The sequence below is a fragment of the Chanos chanos genome, chromosome 5 (genome assembly GCF_902362185.1).
Source record: "Chanos chanos chromosome 5, fChaCha1.1, whole genome shotgun sequence".
Taxonomy (NCBI): domain Eukaryota; kingdom Metazoa; phylum Chordata; class Actinopteri; order Gonorynchiformes; family Chanidae; genus Chanos; species Chanos chanos.
Window position 1 is genome coordinate 11180553 of NC_044499.1, and position 22374 is coordinate 11202926.

The 22374-nt window shown below is 38.4% G+C and overlaps 1 protein-coding gene across 1 annotated transcript; it reads right to left on the reverse strand.

Moving 5' to 3' along the window:
- Window positions 1–9067: 9067 nt before the first annotated feature.
- Window positions 9068–21027, reverse strand: LOC115812151 (uncharacterized; the record flags this gene model as incomplete). Its single annotated transcript, XM_075353573.1, is given in 2 exon segments — window positions 9068–9436; window positions 20581–21027. Coding segments are annotated over 2 exon segments (816 nt in total), but the record flags the coding sequence as incomplete, so codon positions are not given.
- Window positions 21028–22374: the final 1347 nt, after the last annotated feature.

Sequence of the window (22374 nt, forward strand, 5' to 3'; positions counted from 1 at the left end):
AAGATTTAAGTGTAAGAGATGAATGAGAGAGTACAGAAGAAACTCTTACATTTTTACAGAGCCCATTCAGGAGGGTCCCTCATGACACTTGGACTGGTCCTACCTGGAAAATGGACTGAACTTGACTGGACTCTCTTTGAATACAATATTGTCATTTTGACTACAGGATAAGTTGTGTGGCTAACCCCAGTTTGGAAGGGGCTGACTCTGTTACATGTACACACACACACACACACACACACACACAAGCACACACAAGCACACACATATTTATCCTTCCATTGACCTCCATGTTACTGTAACTAGATACATATTCACATTCATCTGTCTAACCATAAACCAGAAACATGTGGGCATTTTTTCATCATTTGGGCATTTTTCATTGTTTTTACAATAAGAAGTGCACCTTTAGAAAATCATTTAAGCGTATAAAAAAATACACAAAACACATTTGAACCACAGAGAACGCTCTGAAACAGGGACAAAGATAACTTGTCGGACACGGAAATGAATGTTACATTCTTTGGTAAGCAGTCAACCATGAGCGAGCAGTTTATGCTCATATCTTCATCTTTTCTCTCTCAGTTTCTTCTTATATCAACTTCTGTCTCCCTGTCTTCTCTCTCCATTTGTATGCATCTCACGACAGCATGTAAAAACCAGAGGACTGCAATGCATATTTACCTTCGAACTACAGTTTGTATATCATTCTTCCTCTTCTTCTTCTTCTTCTTCTTCTTTTTCTCTTTTTAAAGATCATTAGCCATTTGATACACGGTTGCATGCATGAATGTAGGGCCAATGTAAGAATTTCCACCTGCACCAGACTGTAGTGTGACCCTTAAATTTCATCAGGAGCTCTAACTTCACTCTGACCAAAGAGATGGACCAGAAGAGGGTGCGATGGCATCACAAGGTCTGGATTCTAAAACAAACTTAATTGTCACCTTCTTGGGCCATTTGTGAACTTTTCCGACAATACTTTTAAGAGGTAGTTTACGGTAACATTAAGTATAACGGCATCTTAGCCCATTAATAGTTATTCTGATTTGTTAGACTAAACTCTACATGCGTCGTATGAACAATTAATAGATTATGTCTACAGCGGCTCATGTTACTGTGACTACAGGAATGAGGTCTAGTAACTGTAGATAGCTTTTTAAAGGCTGGTTGAAGACCCACATACTTAGCTCATAACCAAAGTTAAGTTTCTCTTACACAGATCTATGTTGAGGGAAACTCCACTCGCTTAACTCTCTGATACTAATGGAGTGCTTTTACCTTGAGTAAATAAACCTCTGTAAATGGCCCAGAGTGATAGTTCTCATTAATTGGTACCTAACTAATCAGGAATCAGAAATAGTTTAGAAAGGAAATACTAGTGTATATATGTCAGAGGCAAGCTAATGACTATTACATCGAATGACAACTCTTTTCCTTTTATATACCCAAACATCACATGTGAAAGAAAAACAAAAGAAAACAGAAAGGTGTTTACAACAGGATACGGTACAAGAATAAACAGCATGTTTTAAAGTAACATCTTCCATTAACCTCCTGCTGCGGCGTGAATGGTGAGGGCATCTCTTTGTTGATGTCGGGTAACAATGAACACAGATTGATTTGCAGTTTGACTATTCTAGTCTAACCTAGAGTAAAAGGATATGTAAACATAAACTGAATCATCCTGCCATGATATTCCACCACCCCGGTGTGTGACGGATGAGGTGCTAGTCTCTTTGACAGGAAAGTTCTCCTTCCATGCATCTCAAAAAACAAACAAACAAAAAAAATCAAGTCACAATGTTGTATTTATGCCACTGGAACTAACTCTCTCTCTCTCTCTCTCTCTCTCTCTCTCTCTCCACACTGGGGTCAGCACACACACTTCCCTGCTATCTGACCTGATCTGACCAGAATTAGACACTATCATGACTCACTGTGAATGGACCAAACTAAAACCACTGTATTAGTGCACAATCACCAGAATGGAGTTGGACAGAGGGGGCAGAAACACTAACACGGCCCAACCACGCACTCCAAAACCCACCAAAATTCTTTACAATGATTTTTTTGCGTACTGTTGTACATTTTAAAATGACCAAAAAAAAAAAAAATCATACTAGCACCATTGTAGAATCAAAGAGAGAGAGAGAGAGAGAGAGAGAGAGAGAGAGAGAAAGAGTATTTCAAAGAATAGCCACAACAAAGTAATTGGCAAAGAGGGTGAAGCCATTAGAAAACCTCACTGAATCTCTCTCGGTCATTCTGTTTTATTACTGTATGAGGCAGTAGAAGATGAAGTATTCTGGGCTGTGTGGTTTAGAGCCGTAGTGTGAAGGGGTTCTGATTTCTAACCTCCAGAAGACTGTTGGTTCTGCTTCCTCTGAGACTAAAATGCTCCAGCACCATATGGGCTGTTGTAATAATGAAATCTCACGATGGCGTGTTGAATAAAGTGTATTTATTCTGTTGTATTTTTTTTTTTCTGTTTTGTAAATTTGAATAAAGGCAATATGTTTGGAGGTGGTGTGCGTGCCCCGTCATGTGTGCTCTTTTCTTAAATAAAGTGCTAACTGACCCAGCTGACGTCATGTCTGTGTCTGTGGTTGAGAGTGTATGTGTAGGTGAGTGTGTGTGTGTGTGCGTGTGTGTGTGTGCGCGTGTATATGTGTGTGTGTGTGTGCGCGCGCGCGTGCGTGTATGTGTGTTAGTATCTGTGTCTGTGTCTGTCTGTCTGTGAATAAGATAAGATAAGATAAGATAACACTTTATTAATCCCCAGGTGGGGAAATTTGGGTGTTAACAGCAGCGGAAAGGAGGAAAGACGGGGGAAGAAGTACAGATAAAAAATATTTAAGATAAAAAAATAAAAAATGCAATGCAATAAATATAATATACTATAGTATAAATAAATAGTAGTGAGCAATATTTTGAGCACAAACAACAACAAAAGAGCACGTGTTGTGCAAAAGGTGCAAAGAGCTATGATGGCTGTCAATAAAGAAAAGAACGGAACAGGTTGGGTGTTTACAGTGTCCAAAGAGTAAAGAGTACATGTAGTGCAAAAGGCAAGATAGGAACGTTAAATAAGTGATCAGGAGGTTCGGTATTTAAGTGTTCAAGTGTGTGTGTGTGTGTGTGTGTGTGTGTGTCAGTATCTGTATCTGTGTCTGTCTGTCTGTGCCTATAAGTGAGTATGAATGTGTGTGTGTGTCCGTATCTGTATCTGTGTCTGTCTGTCTGTGTCTATATGCGAGGGTGAATGTGTGCGTGGGTGAATGTGTGCGTGTTTGTGTGTATGTGCGTGCGTGTGTGCGTGCGCGTGTGTGTGTGTTTGATTGAGAGAGTGTATGTAGGGACATTGCTGCTTTTGTCCATTTGGCTGGTGACAGCTCTGTCCTGCAGAGATCTCTTCAGAGAGCTCTTCAGAACGATGCAGTGTAGTCACTCTGTGATAATAAATACCCTGTCCACTCCCATCTGTCTCCCCACCTCACTGTGACGCTCTCAAAGTTCAAGGTCAAGAACAGAAAAAGAAGTTCAATCTCACACTGAATACAGGTGAAATCTCACTTTAAGAGGGACAATAAAAAAAAGTTTTAGCTTTTGTTATGTGGTGAACAAAAGGCTAACAAAAAGATCAAAGATATTTTATAATGAGCTTTAGAGCTTTAAGAACACCTCAAAAGAGCCCAAAAAACAGAGCACTTCTTTCTTCCAGTCTTTGTCTGTGTGTGTGTGTGTGTGTGTGTGTGGGGGGGGGGGGGGGTTCTGTACCTGCACACAAAGACAAGAGTACAAGAGTGCACGTTTTATTAATTTCATTAAATGCAAATTTAGATATGCATGTATGTGCAAACAAACAAATCCCATTTCATTTCCCAGTTTCAATATGGATTTGATTCATTATTCATTCGCCTTGACGATAATCTTTTTATATGAGACTTGGTTTAATTAAGTTCATAAGAGCTTGACTCACCAGGGAAGAGCTTTCTGAGATTATTCATGCAAGGTCCATCTCAGCATCATATGATAAATAGTATGCAGGTTATTACATAACAAGCTGTAATCTATACTCACACCTCATACAAGAACGTATCAGTCAGCACAAATATTGCAATGTCAGAGGTTGCAATAGCCTGCAAACTGAATAGTGTTGTACTAAACTTAAGTCAGTACTCAGTGCGACAGGCCCCCGGCCCCCACCCCCAACCCCCCCCCCAAAAAGATTTTTGGGCATTTTTACAGGGAAAACATTGAGTCTCATTTCATCATTTCGTAACATTGAGAACAAAATTATACAAGAATTAGATTCAGTTTAAAGCAGAGGATCAAACACACAACCAGGTTTCCATAAATTGGTCTACAATGGAACATTAAAAGGCAGACAGATCATTATACAAGAACTGCTGCTAGACGTCTGCTGCCGTAGAAACATAATGATTTTTTTTTTCCTTTTGAGGGAGGGGGTGATCATTTCAGAAGAACTGCTTTTGTTACTGTGGTTAATTTGGCCCACAGGGATTATTGTTAATGAGGATCAAATGGGCACATTATTATTATTATTATTATTATTATTATTATTATTATTATTATTATTACACATTCTTCTGACTTTGCTTTAAGGGGTTTTGATTTTTTTTTTAATGAAAAGTATGTGACTTAGCCTGATGCCTAAAATCATTTAATGCATATATATATATATATATATATATATATATATAGACACACACACACACACACACACATATATATATATATATATATATATATATATGTGTGTGTGTGTGTGTGTGTGTGTGTGTGTGTGTGTATAGGCGTAGAGAGCTGTAGTGAGGGAAGACCTGGCATTTAAATGCAGGGGTCTGTTTGTGCCCTCTGCATTTCAGAGGGTAACTACACTACAGTATCTACAGTAACTAAAACTGGGTGTAAGGAGAACCACCTTCTCATAGAACTGTTTTATTTGGTGCGCTGAAGCAGAATCCAAGCAGCCGGCTATGCAGGCCCGTAAGGCTGAGCTTCATTGGAGCTCTGATAGACTGTATACACCATACTGAGAGATTACATCACAACAAACAGGTTTGGATATGCAGCAGGAAGCAAATGTGCGAAGATTCCTCATTCTCTTTGATCCGTACTGACACACAGACTACCCCTAGCTACCTAGTGTGTGCGTGTGTGCGCGTGTGTGTGCACCATGTATATATGCTGTGCATACTGGGGCAGGGACACTGGGGTGTTTTTCATCATATTTCATTTCTTCACATATTTTATGTGTTTTTTTTATGTGTACACATGTTGTAAAGGTTTTTTTTTTTGAGGTTGTATGCGTGTGTGTGTGTGTGTGTGTGTGTGTGTGTGAGAGAGAAAGTATATTTGTATTTTAACATGTGTCTGTGCTGGGTGTACGTAGCTTCTCACAATAGAGTTAAAGAAGTGGTGAAAAGGAGAATATTGAGACTTGACTCATTCATAATGATACTAAATTCAAGGTCCTCTGAGATTCTCTCCCACTCTTTCTGTTGCACAACCTTTTCTCTCTTATGCTTTTCTTCTCTATCCCCTCTACTCCCTCCATCCTCTCTCTCTCTCTCTCTCTCTCTCTCTCTCTCTTGCTCTCTTATGCCTCTTCACAGTGGCTGCTGTGTGCTCACTGGTTCGATTGAAGTGGAAAATTAAATCTTCATTAACAATCTTAATTAGTCTTCGATCTCCCCACAGTAAGTCGACAGAAAATCCATGCAGTAGCTGGAGGAGATGTGGAGTTAAGGGTGTAGAGAGGCTAAGAGAATGCATAGTGTAGGTAAAATCGCATTATGAGCACTTAACCAAACAGATGAGTCCATGCCAGTGTATTTACAGGAATCATATGCGCCCTGGACAGAGGCATACATTATAGTTACAGTCTTGAAAACAAACTGCAATATATCATTGTTCTGATCATTTGTTAGAAGTGTGAAGACAATCACTGTTCCTGCCTTGCCATCTGTTCAGTAATTAAAAACAAATATGTTCTCTTAACCAAGAAATACCTGAACACTATAATCTAAATGGTCATTCAGGCAGAAGCCATATGACTGAATGTACAATAATCGGTGGTTTCTTGCTTCTCATAGCAGCGATCACAGTTCAAGATGAATGAGGCCAAGACATTCTTCATTCCAGCAACATAACGTTCCAAGAGGACAGCGCAATTCCAGCAACTATACACACAATTACACACACACACACACACACACACACACACCTGATTGCAGTCAACCTCCCTTAAGTGTGAGAGGAGGAATGACTCAACGCTCATCCAGTGACAAAGTGCATTTACTCCAATCCACACTTCACAAAGATGGTACAGTTGGGATTGGAGATATATATATATATATATATATATATTGATTTGTACTTAAATGTTCAGGTGTAGACAGCACCTCAGCATCATGTGAGTATTAACTGTCGCACTCAGAAACTGAGTATATTTGTCTTTCCATGTCATGGCGAACTCTTGAGGTTGTGTCTGGTTTAACACACAGTCATCTGTGAGATGGGGGTTGATGGACGGGCAGGTTTCCGTGTAAAACAGGAAGAGTAGCCCTGCCCTCTCGTCCACCGCTGCCTGGCCTCGGGCACCTAATTGTGCGTATCGCTTTCCTGACGGCAGAGCAGGTGTGTCCAGTCGGAGCGCTGGGGCAGAGTAACAGGGCGTGACAGCATGCGTAAGAACAGAAACCCCCTCAGAGAACAGGTCTAGCAGCAAAAGTGAGGTAGCTGGAGTTATCCACTTAGATAGGAATTATACAAGAGAGGTGACAGGTACTGCAGGTACTGAGAAAACCGATAAAGCAAATGATCATATGGGGGGAGGGGGGACCAAATACGCAGCTGATTGACCGATTCAAATAGGTTTGGAAATCTGATCAAAAAGTACGCCCGGAGATGGACTTTGGAACTATACACTCTTTGATCGTCATCATCATCATCAGTACTTTTCCAAATAAGAACAGAGTACATTTTGATGTGGCCGAAATTTCCTTTTGCATATTACACATATCTGATGGCTAAAAATAATGCACATTTTTCAGACAATCAGTTCTGACAAATCATTCGTACTTTGGGACAATAGTCTTGACTTTATTTTGTTTACAAAGTTAGTAGCACATAAAAGCGCAGTGCAGATCAAATCACACTGAATTCTGGAGATTTCATTTGGATGGGTCATTCTGTTTTTGTGGACATCCTTAAATTTCTATTTATGGGACTTTTACATGATGTTGCTGCCACCTGGTGGTCCTCTCCAAACGAAAGAAGTGAGTGAACATGCTCCAAAACTCACCATCTTTACACTTAACCAGAGAAAGCATTCATTTTAAAAATCACAGAGCCAGATGTGTAGATATCCCAAAATGAAAAATAAACATTTTGGCTTTCTCTAAAATTCAGTTGATAGAGAGAGAGAGAGAGAGAGAGAGAGAGAGAGAGAGAGAGAGAGAGAGAGAGAGAGAGAGGAGGCTGGGAGGTGCTGAGTGGCAGACAGGGGTAAAAGTGAAGGATGACCTGTAGGATTAATTGGAGCTGTGGAAGACAGTGTTGGTAAACCACAAATTCATTATGTGTCACAGAGCTACAGAGATGATGCAGAGCACTGTATATTCAATACATCAAGCTTGAGTCTGTATATTCAAATCCTGTCATGTCTGCCTCACACAATACAGAAGGGCATGTCTAAGTACATATTTAACGACCGTCATGTGGAAAGAGAATAAAAAGAGCAATAGAGCAAAGTTTTAAGTTACCCTGCTGTACAGATGTTAGGAATGAGAGAGATTGTGTGGTGTATGTCTCTAACAATTTCCACTAAATGAAAACAGAGAATAGTCTGGTACTCTTACTCTGTAATAGAGGATATTCACCATGCTGATAAAGGTCCCCTGGAAAAAAATGCAGAATAATTAAAAATATACACTGCACAGAGTGATGCAAGAGGTTCTCTTTCTTGCATTTTGATGATTCCAGAACTTGGTGTTTATGGGCTATGAATCAATGAAAATGCTCTCATCATTAATTTCATAAGAATAAATAGGAAAAACTGCCTCGTGAGCCGGTCTCATCTTTCAGTGTCTTAAATGCTTGTTTATTAAGAGAATTCATTTGCTCATGTTCAAATCATTCTTCTGCACATGATCACATCTTGGAAAAAGGTTCTTTGACATTCACAGCAGCGAAACAAGGACAGAGTCTTTAGCAATGTCTTTAAAGCAGTTTCCTCAGTCTTAAGTTTCTCCTTCCTTACAGTGAAGATCGTGGGGAAAATATGTCTCTGATAGTTGAGACATTAGAGAAGTGTATTTCAAAAAATGGCCATTTCTGGATGGGTCAGCTGGACAAGGTAATCACCCTGTCCTTGTACTTAAGAAGCTCCAAGAGTTTGCTTTTCGCCTGCACAGTTCGATGCAAAATTAAAGAAATAATAACCACCAGCACACACAACACTCTCCCATGGAGGCACCTGGAAATTAGCAGATGAAAGAAGAGATGACTGACTTTGCATGTAGTAAATGGTGTCTGTGCTAGCCTTTCCATTCCAGGATTGGCACAGGAGTCAAGGAGTAGCAGAAACTTACAAAAAAGTACTTTCAAATTGGTGCAAAAGGTGGTAAACAAATTAAGATGTTTCCATAAATGTCTAACAACTGTGTGTCTAAAAATACTGCTGCTTCTCAAATCACAAACAACTTATGACTGAGGAGTGGAAATAACGGCCAGCTTTTAAATTAAATCTTTGCGACATTAGATGGATGAAGGCAGAAGATTACAAGACAAAAATACATTCAAATCTCTAATCACCACAAATGGCCTAAATTGAAATTTGTACTCACTGGATTCACACAATGGCATCTCCATACTTTTCTCTTGGATATGCTATAGATTTTTTCAGATTTAGTTTACTTCAAGAATTTGTTTTAAGTCATGTTAGGTAGGGGAAAATATATTTAAAATCCTGAAAAGTGTGCTTATATTACACAATAACACATTCTTTTTTCTCTTCTTTTTTTGTATTTTTGTTTCTGTAATTTGGAATAATCTCTAGTACAGTTATTCGATTAGGGTCCCAAACACAGTCTTCCTCCAGTCCGCTGCGCACCATCCCACAGTTGGCTGGAACCCAGGCTGTATCATATCCTGCCTGATGCCAAGTTTTCTGTAGAGGGTGGCCTTGGCAATCAATTTTCTTTACTTTACCCACACGCACGCTGAGCTTTAGAACAGCCAGTTCCTCTTCTTCATGCAATGGGTATCGACTGGCTTTCTCGAAGCTGCGGCTCACATACACGCCACGACCCAACATGCCATCAGGTGAAGGAGTGAAGCCCTCCTTTTGGATCTTGAGAGCTTTCTCCATTGTTGTGCCATGGTACATGATGTATCTTCTCCGGCCCTTATGGTAAGTTGGTTGAACATCTTCTTCATACTCTTCATCCTCCATCCTGTTCAATTTGTTTATGTTCTACCCCCAGCTGTTGAAAAGTTGTATATGTAATCTGAGTCAATTTGGTTTACATATCTATGCAGTTTAATTTTATGTGACTTCTTTCTAAGCCTTATGATTACTCATGAAAGAAGAAGTTCTCATTCACGTGGAACTTGACAGTAAACACACGCAATGAAACTGTCACAACCCACATGATACCATACAGTTACATTCATCTTAGCAACCTGACTTGACTATGAGCATTTTGACCTTGATAGTCCAGTCAATGATATCCTTATATCAATGATATGATATGATATGATATGATTTAAGAATATCATGTCATATCACATCATAGTGATATCTTTAGAAATGTCCAAATTACGGTCAAGAACTGTTTTTCATTAGGGGTTACCACTTCAAGATTTAAAATTATTCACTGGGCCCAAAACTTAACTGCAGAACATTTTAACTGATAGAAAATTTAATGTCATTTCCAAATCAAAGGCATGTTGAAGAGCACCTCATCTATGCAAAGTATCTAAAAATTTCCTTTAGGAAAAACCCAAGGACTTAGATACTACATACAATGAACAATATCGAGTAAATAACAGGACTAAGTGACTATGTTGTTGGGATTTATTAAACTTCACCCTTAGAAATCTACTCTCTGATTCACGTTACCGAAGAACTGAGCAGTAGACACACATTCATTTGTTTAGCCCTGGAACATAGTTCTGAGAAAGTGACAATCTCCAGAAAAGAAGTGTGCTATCTTTGACTTCTCTATCTTTGATGCTCAGATAATTGTTCTGCTTCACCAAGAGTGAATCTGAGAAACAGGTGTACACAGTATGGTACCTTTAAATGGTATTTTTCAGTTATATCTGAACTTTAAACATGTTTGTAACTTGATTGCTGAATGTACAGAAAGCATTGAGAAATCCAACTTACTTCCGCAATGACACAACATGGGCTAAGCTCTAGGGACTCATTATTCTTGGAGATGCATTCTTTTACTTTCACTTACAAAGTTGTATGGAGCCACACTTTTGCCATAATAACACCCATGATAATTGCTTATATAATGACTTACAAAATCTGGCATTAGTGATTGAATAATTGTATAGTGATTAGATAATAGAATAATTCCATCATATACTTTCCAAAAAAAAATTAGACTATTAAATATCCAAAAAAGTAATGTAAGGAATACTTCTGAATATGGTTTGCCACTTCAAGGTTTAACATCATTCATAGTGCCCAAACCTAGTTGCTGAAAACTTCACTGCAGAGCAGATTAATTTGAAATTTGAAATTAGAAACTTAAAATTTGACATAATTTCCACATTTAAGAAATTTGATGCTAAAGATGCTCCTCATACCTACAAATGATATCCTTGAGAAAAGAAAAACACAACCGGATTCCACAGATCGAATATTGTCAATCAGAAAACCCTTTTTTAGTTACATTTTTCTTTTTTTATGTACAGATCTCATTGGTAACATGATTTCTAAACGTAGAGAAAGCTCAGAGAAATCCAACTTACCTTCACAGCGATCAAACAAAAAGTAAACTAAGGAAACATTAACAATGGGAAACACATTCTTTCACTTTCATACTGTGTAGGCAGGGCCCACAAACGAGGAAGAACTTGACTGGATGAAATATGTAAATCTGATCAACTATAAGCTGAGCATGTGCCCATGTTTTGGAGTCTGATATCTGGCAACACTGGAGCTGTAAAATAAAAAAATTAAACTACCTGAAAAAAAGCTAAGAGAAAGCTTGTTGGCCATAACACATGGCAGATGATGTTGTAGTATATCACACATAACACTCTCTAGTTAAATATTGTACCAAACACCTCAGAACAGACTCTACTAAGATTATTGATATCTTTACTGCACTTTGGGACTGACTCCTTGGTCAGAAGTACATCAGCAATGCCCCTTGCTCTGTGTATGCATGCTATCGTACTACAGGTCATTTCTGGTTAATTTTTCACATCCTGATGATGTGGAGGTATGCCTGCAACCATGTCAAGTAAGGCAACATCAAATATACCATAATGAGATTAAAAAAACATATAACACAAATACTATGATACATATGATAAACTGTACACACAAATTATACACATAACTGCAAACAGGATATGCTGGGCAAACATTAACTGACAGTTAAAATACATTATATATTATGTTTCCTTTTGTTCAAACACAGTACGTCCAAACTCCATTTATCACCTGCAGTGAACACACATCACTCAACTGCATGACAGCTGTGGTCCATTTAATTCTTCCTTGTGCAACCATGGATGAAATACAAAAGAAGACAAATAAAATGATCCAGGCCACAGCCACACAATAGGCTTACACAATAACAAACAGTGGTAGATATGAAATAACTAATATGTCAAGCAGAAGAAAGCAGAACATTGAAAAGGGTACGCACATATGACTTCCCCAAAGCGGTGTGAAAGAGTTTAAAACAATAGCAATTTTTTGGATATGTTGTTATTTCAACTCTAAAATGCTGCAGCTTTAAAACCCAGTATGAACAGAAACAAACATCTAACATATCACAGCTGGGCTTGCATGACCACATACTGTCCTGCTAGTATCACTCTTCTCTCCTCATTTTACCCCATTTTGTCAATAAGGAGCTTCCCTGAACATGACCAGCAAAGTGATGTGCCCTGAGTGAAAAGTAGGAATATGTTTAATAGTAGTTATTTGTGTTTTTTTTTACTTTAGAGGTAATCTTAACTGTTATTTCCTAACTGTGATTACTAATTTTCCTTTGGATATGCCCACGGCAACCCGGTCTTAATCAAGTGTACGTTCTGAGAATAGGACATATTTACAGGAACCTTCTCTGCATTACCTTCAACAGCACTGATAAAGCCTCCATCACATTAATAACTGCACCATGAAATTTGCAATCAGTTTCTCCTCCTAAACTGCTGAGCAGACACACTCATTTCAGTCGCGTAAATTTTGCCTGTAATTAGTAGGCTGCCACATATCAACAAATTAGCATGCTACCAAGGTCGTGCTTAGTTTTAATTATGGCTGCATTATTGTTTCCAGGAGTAATGTCAGGGTGCTCCTCTGCCTAAACAGTTGGCGCCTGAAGTAACCAGCTTTTGTGTACACAATGAGTGTTTTATGTATACGTTACATAGTGGACGCTATGGACGTATTTCACCATAATCCATGTTTTGCTGTTAGGGCTGACATCTTTGATTTGTGAAAAACTGGGACACTCAGAGGATTTTTTTTTTTTTTTTGGTGGGGGGGGGGGGGGTTGAAACCATACATGCAAATATACTATGTTAACAGTTTGTCGGAGAAATAATATGCTTCCTTAAGATAATCATTGTAACAGTCATGATAAACACTGTAACAATTATGTAATCATTTTTATAGGGGTGAATCAATGTAATCATTTGTATTAAAAGTTGTAGCTATACAATCTTTTGTATTACAAGAAATATCAAGTGTTCAAAAAGAAGCGGTCTGTGAGGCCCTTTAGGGGCTGCATGTGTGATAAGGAGGGGGCCTCTGCCGTTGTGGTCATTAACAAAGCATGCGGACGGTGAAACATTCAAGGTTACATGGTGTGTCTTATTCCACTAATAGGAGAGGCAGTAAATATTGGTGACAACTTCTTTGTAAAGGGAGAATGTGAAATAATGACATATTGCAGAGTGGATGGGGAATCTGTGAGGCTGGGCCGGCAGGGGAACCCAACCACAAAGAGATGAGGCAATGCGTATCCTTTTTCGGGGAATTAATAAGAATAAGAATCGGTGATTTCCGAGGATTGCTTCGTGTTGCATGCTGCATTGAGTTCATGCAATAAACGTATACTGCATCGGACTCTGAAGACTTTGATTAATTATGTTGAACGTAAGTCAACAGTCTTGTGAGAATCTTAGCCATATCTGGGCCAGGCTAAGCATTCTCTCTCACAAGTTGTAGGATTCCCCATTGAGAACGGGTCTCCTAGGGTGGGCCTTACTTATTCAGCAACGTTTTCCGTCTTCGCCCAGTCTGAGTTGTATGTTTTAAATCGTTTTCTTCTTTGACGCTGGTGGCTCGTCCGATTTTGTTTTGTCATCGTCCTCGTCCGTCTCTGCCCCCAGTATATAAAACCTACAAAACAAATAGTTCTTTTTTTTTTTTTTAAACTAATGTTACCTCTAGCTGGCAACTGAACTCACTGTGGGGTCGTGGATGTGGATGCGCGAGGAAGACCGACATCCCGGGCAGCTGTTAAGCAGGTAGGGTTTCGTATTTCTGCTACTGTGAGCTTGAGCATTTTCTGTTCTGTCTTAAACACTTTGTAAGTTTAGAATTTATAAATAATAATAATTTTGCGGGTTGATAACTCATCGCTCTGATTAGAAGTTGACATCACTTGACAGTAAAAAAAGACAAGGAAGTAATTCGCGAAAAAAGAAAAGAGGGTGTGGAAGACGCAGTGATAAATGTTAAAAAACTGTTCCTAAATATATCCATCTCCTTTCCGGCTCGTTCATCTGAAGAATGAGACATCCACCCTTGAACGAACCACAGACATAGCTTACACTACCAATCAAATCAAAGTATAGACGTGGCCAATCGTCGCTGTGTTTTAACCGCTTTTAACAGTTTTCGGACACAGGATTGGACGTATAAATATAACCAGGAAGAAATCAGAATAGGAGTAGAAGAAAACCAAATGTGGGTTTTACTTGAAACCATGAAATTCTAAATTAGAAGTGCATTTTGACATAAAATGGGACAATTCCTCCCTCGGGACAGGATAGTCGCTCAAAACAGAGAACAATCCCGGAAAAGCCAGGACGGGTGGCAACACTATTTGCTGTACGTTCTGCACACGCAGGTATTGTGTACCTTTCTTAGTAGACACCAGCCCTTTAAGAAAGAGCGTTTTCTTGGTTACTATAGCGACGTTTGCTATTTGATTTTCGAGCTGTCTAGCTTTGGTTTGTGCTAACACACGCGTTCGTGTAGTCAAAGAGAAATTATCCGTCTCTGTTTTCCTGCAATGTCTACAACATATGTACAGATGAGCACACATCCTAAAATCTAGCATAAACTACAAATATGCACTAGAGTCAAACTGGTGAGTATGTTATATGATGTGACTTTTGCTTTTCACTGATTATTTATCTTTATTTGGTATACAGCAGCAAAGATTAGTACCAGGACAGCTCTGAAACAACAGAAAACCTAGTGTCTCTACATGGAATGGGAAGAGGATTATTTCCTTGCAATATCTAACTTGTATGTCTAACTAAATGTATGTGGCTCATCTGCAGTGTGAGCATCTCACTCACTAACCGCACAAAGCCATTTCACATCCACATGCCAAATATTCAAGAAGGGACTTTTCTGCCAGAAGTAAAGAGCTAAAAGAAAGTCACAGGAACTGAGATCATGACTACCTCCACAGCAGTCTGTTTTTATGCGGACAAAGTGACATGGCAACAACATTAACATCATGTTCAGTTAGGATTAGTCTGGCATTCTTACTTTGTAATAGAGGATATTCACCATGCAGAATGATTAAAATATAGGCCTACACAGCATAAAGTGATGCGAGAGGACCTCTTTCTTGCATTTTGATGATTCCAGAAGTCGGCGTTTCTCAATGGAAATGCACCTTTTAGGTTCATATCCTTCAGACAGAAGAATTATGAACTATTTCTTTTAGTGCAATTAGGCTAGTCTTGTTCAGAAAATCAAGCGTAACAAAGACTTAAACAGCAGATTCCCTGTCTTTGTAAAAACCACAAAGGTACTGTAATTTACCTGTCATCTGAAAATACAATTTGATGGTACGATCAAGGGAGTACTCTCCCCGGATGTGGAAGAATGGGACCCATGGCTGCGTTGTTATTGTGCTGGTGCTATAGAACAGGGAGGCTAAACTCACCAGAGGATGCATGTCTGAGAATGCCCCACATACGAACACATGTGAAACCAGCTGAACTGTGACCTAATTGTGCAATATTTAACAAATAAATGTATATTTAAATTGCAAAAAACACAAGTTCCCAGTACTGACAAATCAGATCCTCATGAACTTATTGTTGAGTCATTGTTTCCTTAGTAAAAATCACTCTTAGAAGTTTTAGACTGCTTATAAGAAAACCAAAGTGGCTTGAATAAAGTTAAAGAAATCATGATCTAAAAATTCAAGTATAAGACCACTGCACACAGGGTTGAAATATATAGTTGCAAGGTTGACGCTGCTTTGTTGGTTTAGCACAATAAACTGAATGGAGGGAGAACGGAGGAAACCTTGACTGTGGCTCTGAAGACCTGTGGTAGTTAGATGTATTTAGTACATGTTGTACCCTCCATGGTATGAAATAAAGAAGTCTAAAATATGCTGCATTCCCCTCATCCTGTTTGATATCTGAGACCGAGTTTACTCAGAGACTGAATTAATCGATTATTTATTCCTCCAGAATGTGACACATAAGGAATCCATAAGAATGAATGTAAATGATCTTTCCAAATAACTGGCAGCTCTACTTGAATTGAGAGGAGGATTTACATATAAGACTGAAATGAGACTTTGAGCAAGAAAAACAAAAATAGAGACATATGTGGTTAGAGATAAAATGGGCAAAATGTCATTCAAGGCATGAATTGACCTTAAATTTTCACCTCTGTTTTATTTCTATTTAGGAGAAGAATAGAGACACAACACAGTTCTACACAGTTCTGCACAGTCCTGGTTCTCTTTCAAAACATACTCACGTAACTATGGTTTGTGGACTATGAATCAATCAAAATACTCTCATCATTTATTTCATAAGAGTAAATTGGAAAAACAGCCTTGTGAACCAGTCTTATCCTACAGGGTCTTGAATGGCTTATGTGGTTTATTAACAGAATTCTGTTCAAAGTTTATTTCAGAGTTAAAGCAATGAGACAAGGACAGGCTATAGTGCTGTCTTTAAAGCAGTTTTCTCATTCTTAGGTTTCTCCTTCCCTAGAGTGGAGATGGTGTGTGTGTGTGGGTGTGTGCATGTGTATGGGGGAGGGGTGGGGAGTGTTATTGAAATACCAGAGAATTCAACATTTTTGGCAAGAGTCAGGTGGATAAGGTAATCACCCTATCCTTGTATTTAAGCAGCTCTTAGAGACAGTTTTGAATCTGCACAGTTAAATGCAAAATTAAGTTAATAATCTTTTTATTATTATAATCACCACCACTTCCACCTCACATTACTCGCCTATGGAGGCATCTCGAAACTGGCTGATGAAAGAAGAGATGTTTGACTTTGCATGTAATAGAGGGTGCCTGTGCTAGTCTTGAATTTCCAGGACTGGCACAGGAGTCATGAAAAAGTGAAGGAATTGACTCTTTCACATTGGTGTAAAAGGGAGTAAAACAATCGGACAGAAACGACAAACAACTTATGACTTAAGAGTGGAAATAAAGAAATAAAGCAAAGTTTTTTAATTGAGCTTTTTAAGGTTTTGTGATATTAGATGGACAAAGGTGAAAGACAAAGACAAAAATTGGTTGCATCCTCCATTCTGTTCAAGTGGCTTGTGTTCTGTTGAGAGGTTTTGTAATCTAAGCCAATTGGGTTTACATATTTATTTGGTTTAATTTCATGTGACTTCCTTCTAAGTCTTACGATTGCTCACAAAAGAAGAAGATCTCATTCATGTGGAGCTTGCAGGTAAACACACCAAATGAAACTGTCATAACCTATATCACTGTACAGTCACTTTCATTTTAGCAGCCCCTCTTGGCTACAAGCATTTTGACCTTGACAGTGCAGTCAATGATATCCTTATATCATATAGATATTTTGAAAAAATTTCCAAATTAAAAAGGTCAGGAATTGTTCCAGTAGAGCTACTACTTCAAGATTTAATATCATTCATTGCGCCCAAAACATTTTAAGTGATAGGAAATGACACCATTCCCAAATCAAAGGCATCTTAGGTTGAAGAGCTCCTTGTCAGACACAGGATTTGAACCCAGGTCACCAAAGTGTTAGTTCAATTGGTTTATTACAAGAATAAAAACTAAACCCCCCCCCAAAAGCACAGAAAAAAAACAAGCAAAAGACAAAAAAATCCAAAACAAGGAAAAAGCAGTATGCAGGCAGAAAAAGTCCAATACAAAGTCCAAAATCAGAATCCACAAAGCAGGCTAGAGTCAGGTTTGTAAAATCAGTCAAAATCAGGCAAACAGGTTGATAAGGGACAATCCAAAAGAGATTACCATGAACAAGCAGAGTTTTACCAGACACACAATCCAAAAAACCACAAAGAACAAAAGGCTTAGAACTTGAGTGACACAAGGAATCACAAAGACTTAGCAAAGACAGAGACAGAGGACTGAGCTTAAATACACTGGGTTAACAAGCAAACAAAGCACATGACAGAGACAATAAGGTACAGGTGAGCCAGGTAACGAGAGGGCAGGGTCAACATAACTAGGGCAACAAAGAGTCTATGGCGACCTCTAGTGGTCAGAAATAGTCCAAACCGTGACACTCCTCATCTATACAAGGAAATTCCTTTGGAGAACTACAAAGACTATTAGATATTACAGACAGTGAAGCATATCAATTAGAGAACAGAAATGTGTGAATAACAAGACTGGGTGACTCTATCTTGTCAGGGCTTATTAAACTCTACCTCTGAAAATCTGCTCCCTGATTCAACTTGTCAAGTTCCCAAAGAACCGAGTAGTAGACTCGCATTCATTTGTTTAGCCCTAGAACATGGTTCTGAGAAAAGCCAAAATCTCCGGAAAGAAAGCGTACTATCTTTGATTCCCCTTTGCTCAGATAATTGATCTGCTTTACCCAAAGTGGTCCCGAGAAACGGGTTTACACAATATGGTACCATTAAATGATATTTTACAATTATATCTGTGCTCTGAACATGTTTGTAGCTTGATTACTGAATGTAGAGAAAGCACTGAGAAATCCAACTCACTTCCCCAATGACTTAACATGAGCTAAGCCCTCGGGACTCGATATTCTTGGAGATACATTCTTTTTTTTTGTAATACAAATTTTGTTATTGATTTTGAAAAGGTTGGTACATGACAAATCAACATTTGAACTGAGACACTGCTCCAATGACATCACCAATAGAACTAAAATGGCTATAAAATAAAAGATCCGTACAAGAGAGGATACAGCATTAGTCATAGTCCGAAGAGAAGGAGGGAACAAAAAGAAATAGAATAGAATAGAATAAATGAATTCAAAAATATAAAAATGAAAAAACAAACTACTCGGGCAGGCAAACACAGCAATCATATTTCAGGATCATCAGACAGTGTAATATAATTCCAAAAATAATCCCAGCTTGGTCCCTTCTCATGGTTTTTGTCAGTCATCCTGCTCAGCATGGATTCATATGAGGCGATTTTTGTCATATAATTGACCCATTCTTTCAGTTCTGGGGGTTTAGGTGTTTTCCAATGCCCGAGTATTGTTCTAAAAGCAGTAATAATACCAGCCATAACAACCGAAAATTCCTCTGTTGATAGATCACAAGTACATAACCTATCTCCTAATAAACACACTTTTGGAGATACTGGCAACACCTTGCTCAGCCATTTATTCATGTGTCTTAAAATTTTCCTCCAAAAGGGCTGAATCACTGGGCATCCCCAAATACAGTGTGAGAATGTGCCAATTTCTTCCTCACATTTCCAACATGAATTGCTTGTTAGTAGACCCATCCTATGTAATCTGCTTGGTGTCCAATAATACCTGTGTATTATGGAGATACATTCTTTTACTTCCATATACAAAGTTGGGAGGGGCCACACCTTGGCCAGAATAACTTCCATAATAATGGTCCATATACTGATTCACAAAATCTGCCCTCAATGATTTTATTATTTTGGGAGTTATTATTATTCTATTATATATTTCCAAATAAATAAATAAATAAATAAACAAACTATTAAAAGTCCAAGAAAGCAAGGTAAGGAATTCTTCTGAATATGATTTCCCACTTGGAGGTTTAACATAATTCATAGGGCTGAAACGTAATTGCTGAAAAATTCATTGCAGAACACTGTAGCTGATGGAAGATTTTCCATCATTTTCAAATTTAAGGAATTTGATGCTGAAGAACTCCTGATACATACAAATGATGCCCTTGAGGGGGAGGAAAAAAATGCAGTTGGATTCCACAGACTGAATATTGTCAATCAGAAAACCCTTTTTTACTCACATTTTTCCTCTTATCACATTGATAGCATGGTTTCTAAACATAGAGAAAGCACTGAGAAATCCAACTTACCTTGACAGCTATCGAACATAAAGTGAACCCTGAGTAAACAACTGGAACACATTCTTTCACTTTCATACTGTGTATGCTGGGGCCCCAAAAATGAGGAAGAACTTGACTGGATGAAATATGTAAATCTGATCAACTATAAGCTGAGCATGTGCCCATGTTTTGGAGTCTGAGGTCTGATAACACTGAATGTTTAAATTGGAATAAAGAAATTAAACTATCTGGATAAAAGCTAAGAGGAAGCTTGTTGGCCATAACACATCGTAGAGGATGTTCTAATATATCATACATTTCAGGATTATTGTTCACACCTTGCATGGACTGGCACAGGGGTCACACACAAGTAGAGGCTTACAGAGGTACAGGGAATTGGCTCTCTCAAATTGGTGTAAAAGTGAGTAAAAAAAATTGGACAGAAAGCACAGACAACTTATGACTTAAGAGTGGAAACAAAGCCCAGTTTTTTAATTCAGTTTTTTAAGTCTTTGTGACATTAGATTGACAAAGGTGAAATATGACGAGGCAAAAATATGTTCAAAACTCTAATCACCACAAATGGGCTGAACGGAAATTTGTACTCACTGGATTCACAAAATGTCTGTCTCCACACCTGTTTTCTCAGATATGCTTCAGAGTTCTTTCATGGAACAAGCATAACAGGTTCAGTTTAGTTCAAGAAGGAGTTTTAAGTAGTGACAAGTGAGAAAAAAGATATTTCGGACCATGAACAGTGTTTTTATATTACATAATATGGTGATTCTCGATGATTCTTTTTTCGCTGAAAAAGATGATACTTTTCTCTCTTCTTTTTTTGTATTTCTGTCTCTTTAATTTGGAATAATCTCTAGTACAGTTATTCGATTAGGGTCCCAAACACAGTCTTCCTCCAGTCCGCTGCGCACCATCCCACAGTTGGCTGGAACCTAGGCTGTATCATATCCTGCCTGATGCCAAGTTTTCTGTAGAGGGTGGCCTTGGCAATCAATTTTCTTTACTTTACCCACACGCACACTGAGCTTTAGGACGGCCAGTTTCTCTCTTCCTTTGTGCAGTGGGTATCGACTGGCTTTCTCGAAGCTGCGGCTCACATACACGCCACGACCCAACATGCCATCGGGTGAAGGAGTGAAGCCCTCCTTTTGGATCTTGAGAGCTTTCTCCATTGTTGTGCCATGGTACATGATGTATCTTCTCCGGCCCTTATGGTAAGATGATTGATGGTCTCCTGCATTTGATGCCATTCCTAGATCAAAGGCATCTTATGTTGAAGAGCTCCTCAACTATACAAGGAAATTCCTTTAGAGAACCACAAAGACTATTAGATATTACATACAGTGAAGCATATCAATTAGAGAAACAAAAATGTGTGAATAACAAGACTGGCTGACTCTATCTTGTCAGGGGTTATTAAACTTTGGTGTTATTAAACTCTGAGTAGTAGACTCGCATTCATTTGTTTAGCCCTAGAACATGGTTCTGAGAAAAGCCAAAATCTCCTGAAAGAAAGCGTACTATCTTTGATTCCCCTTTGCTCAGATAATTGATCTGCTTTACCCAAAGTGGTCCCGAGAAATGGGTTTACACAATATGGTACCATTAAAAGATATTTTACAATTATATTTGTGCTCTGAACATGTTTGTAGCTTGATTACTGAATGTAGAGAAAGCACTGAGAAATCCAACTCACCTCCACAATGACTTAACATGAGCTAAGCCCTCGGGACTCGATATTCTTGGAGATACATTCTTTTACTTTCATATACAAAGTTGGGAGGGGCCACACCTTGGCCAGAATAACTTCCATAATAATGGTCCATATACTGATTCACAAAATCTGCCCTCAATGTTTTTATTATTTTGGGAGTTATTATTATTCCATTATTTATTTCCAAATAAATAACTAAATAAATAAACTATTAAAAGTCCAAGAATATATATATAATATAATAATAATATAATTTACCTCAGTGAGGTAAAAAATGATACAAATAATGCCCTTGAGGGGGACAAAAAAAAAAAAAAACGTAATCGGATTCCACAGACACTTTTTTACTCACATTTTTCCTCTTATCACACTGATAGCATGATTTCTAAACATAGAGAAAGCACTGAGAAATCCAACTTACCTTGACAGCTATCAAACATAAAGTGAACTCTGAGTAAACAACTGGAACACATTCTTTCACTTTCATACTGTGTAGGCTGGGGCCCCAAAAATGAGGAAGAACTTGACTGGATGAAATATGTAAATCTGATCAACTATAAGCTGAGCATGTGCCCATGTTTTGGAGTCTGAGGTCTGATAACACTGAATGTTTAAATTGGAATAAAGAAATTAGACTATCTGGATAAAAGCTAAGAGGAAGCTTGTTGGCCATAACACATCGTAGTGGATATTCTAATATATCATACATTTCAGGATTATTGTTCACACCTTGCATGGACCGGCACAGGGGTCATGCATAAGTAGAGGCTCACAGAGGTACAGGGAATTGGCTCTCTCAAATTGGTGTAAAAGGGAGTAAAAAAAATTGGACAGAAAGCACAGACAACTTATGACTTAAGAGTGGAAACAAAGCCCAGTTTTT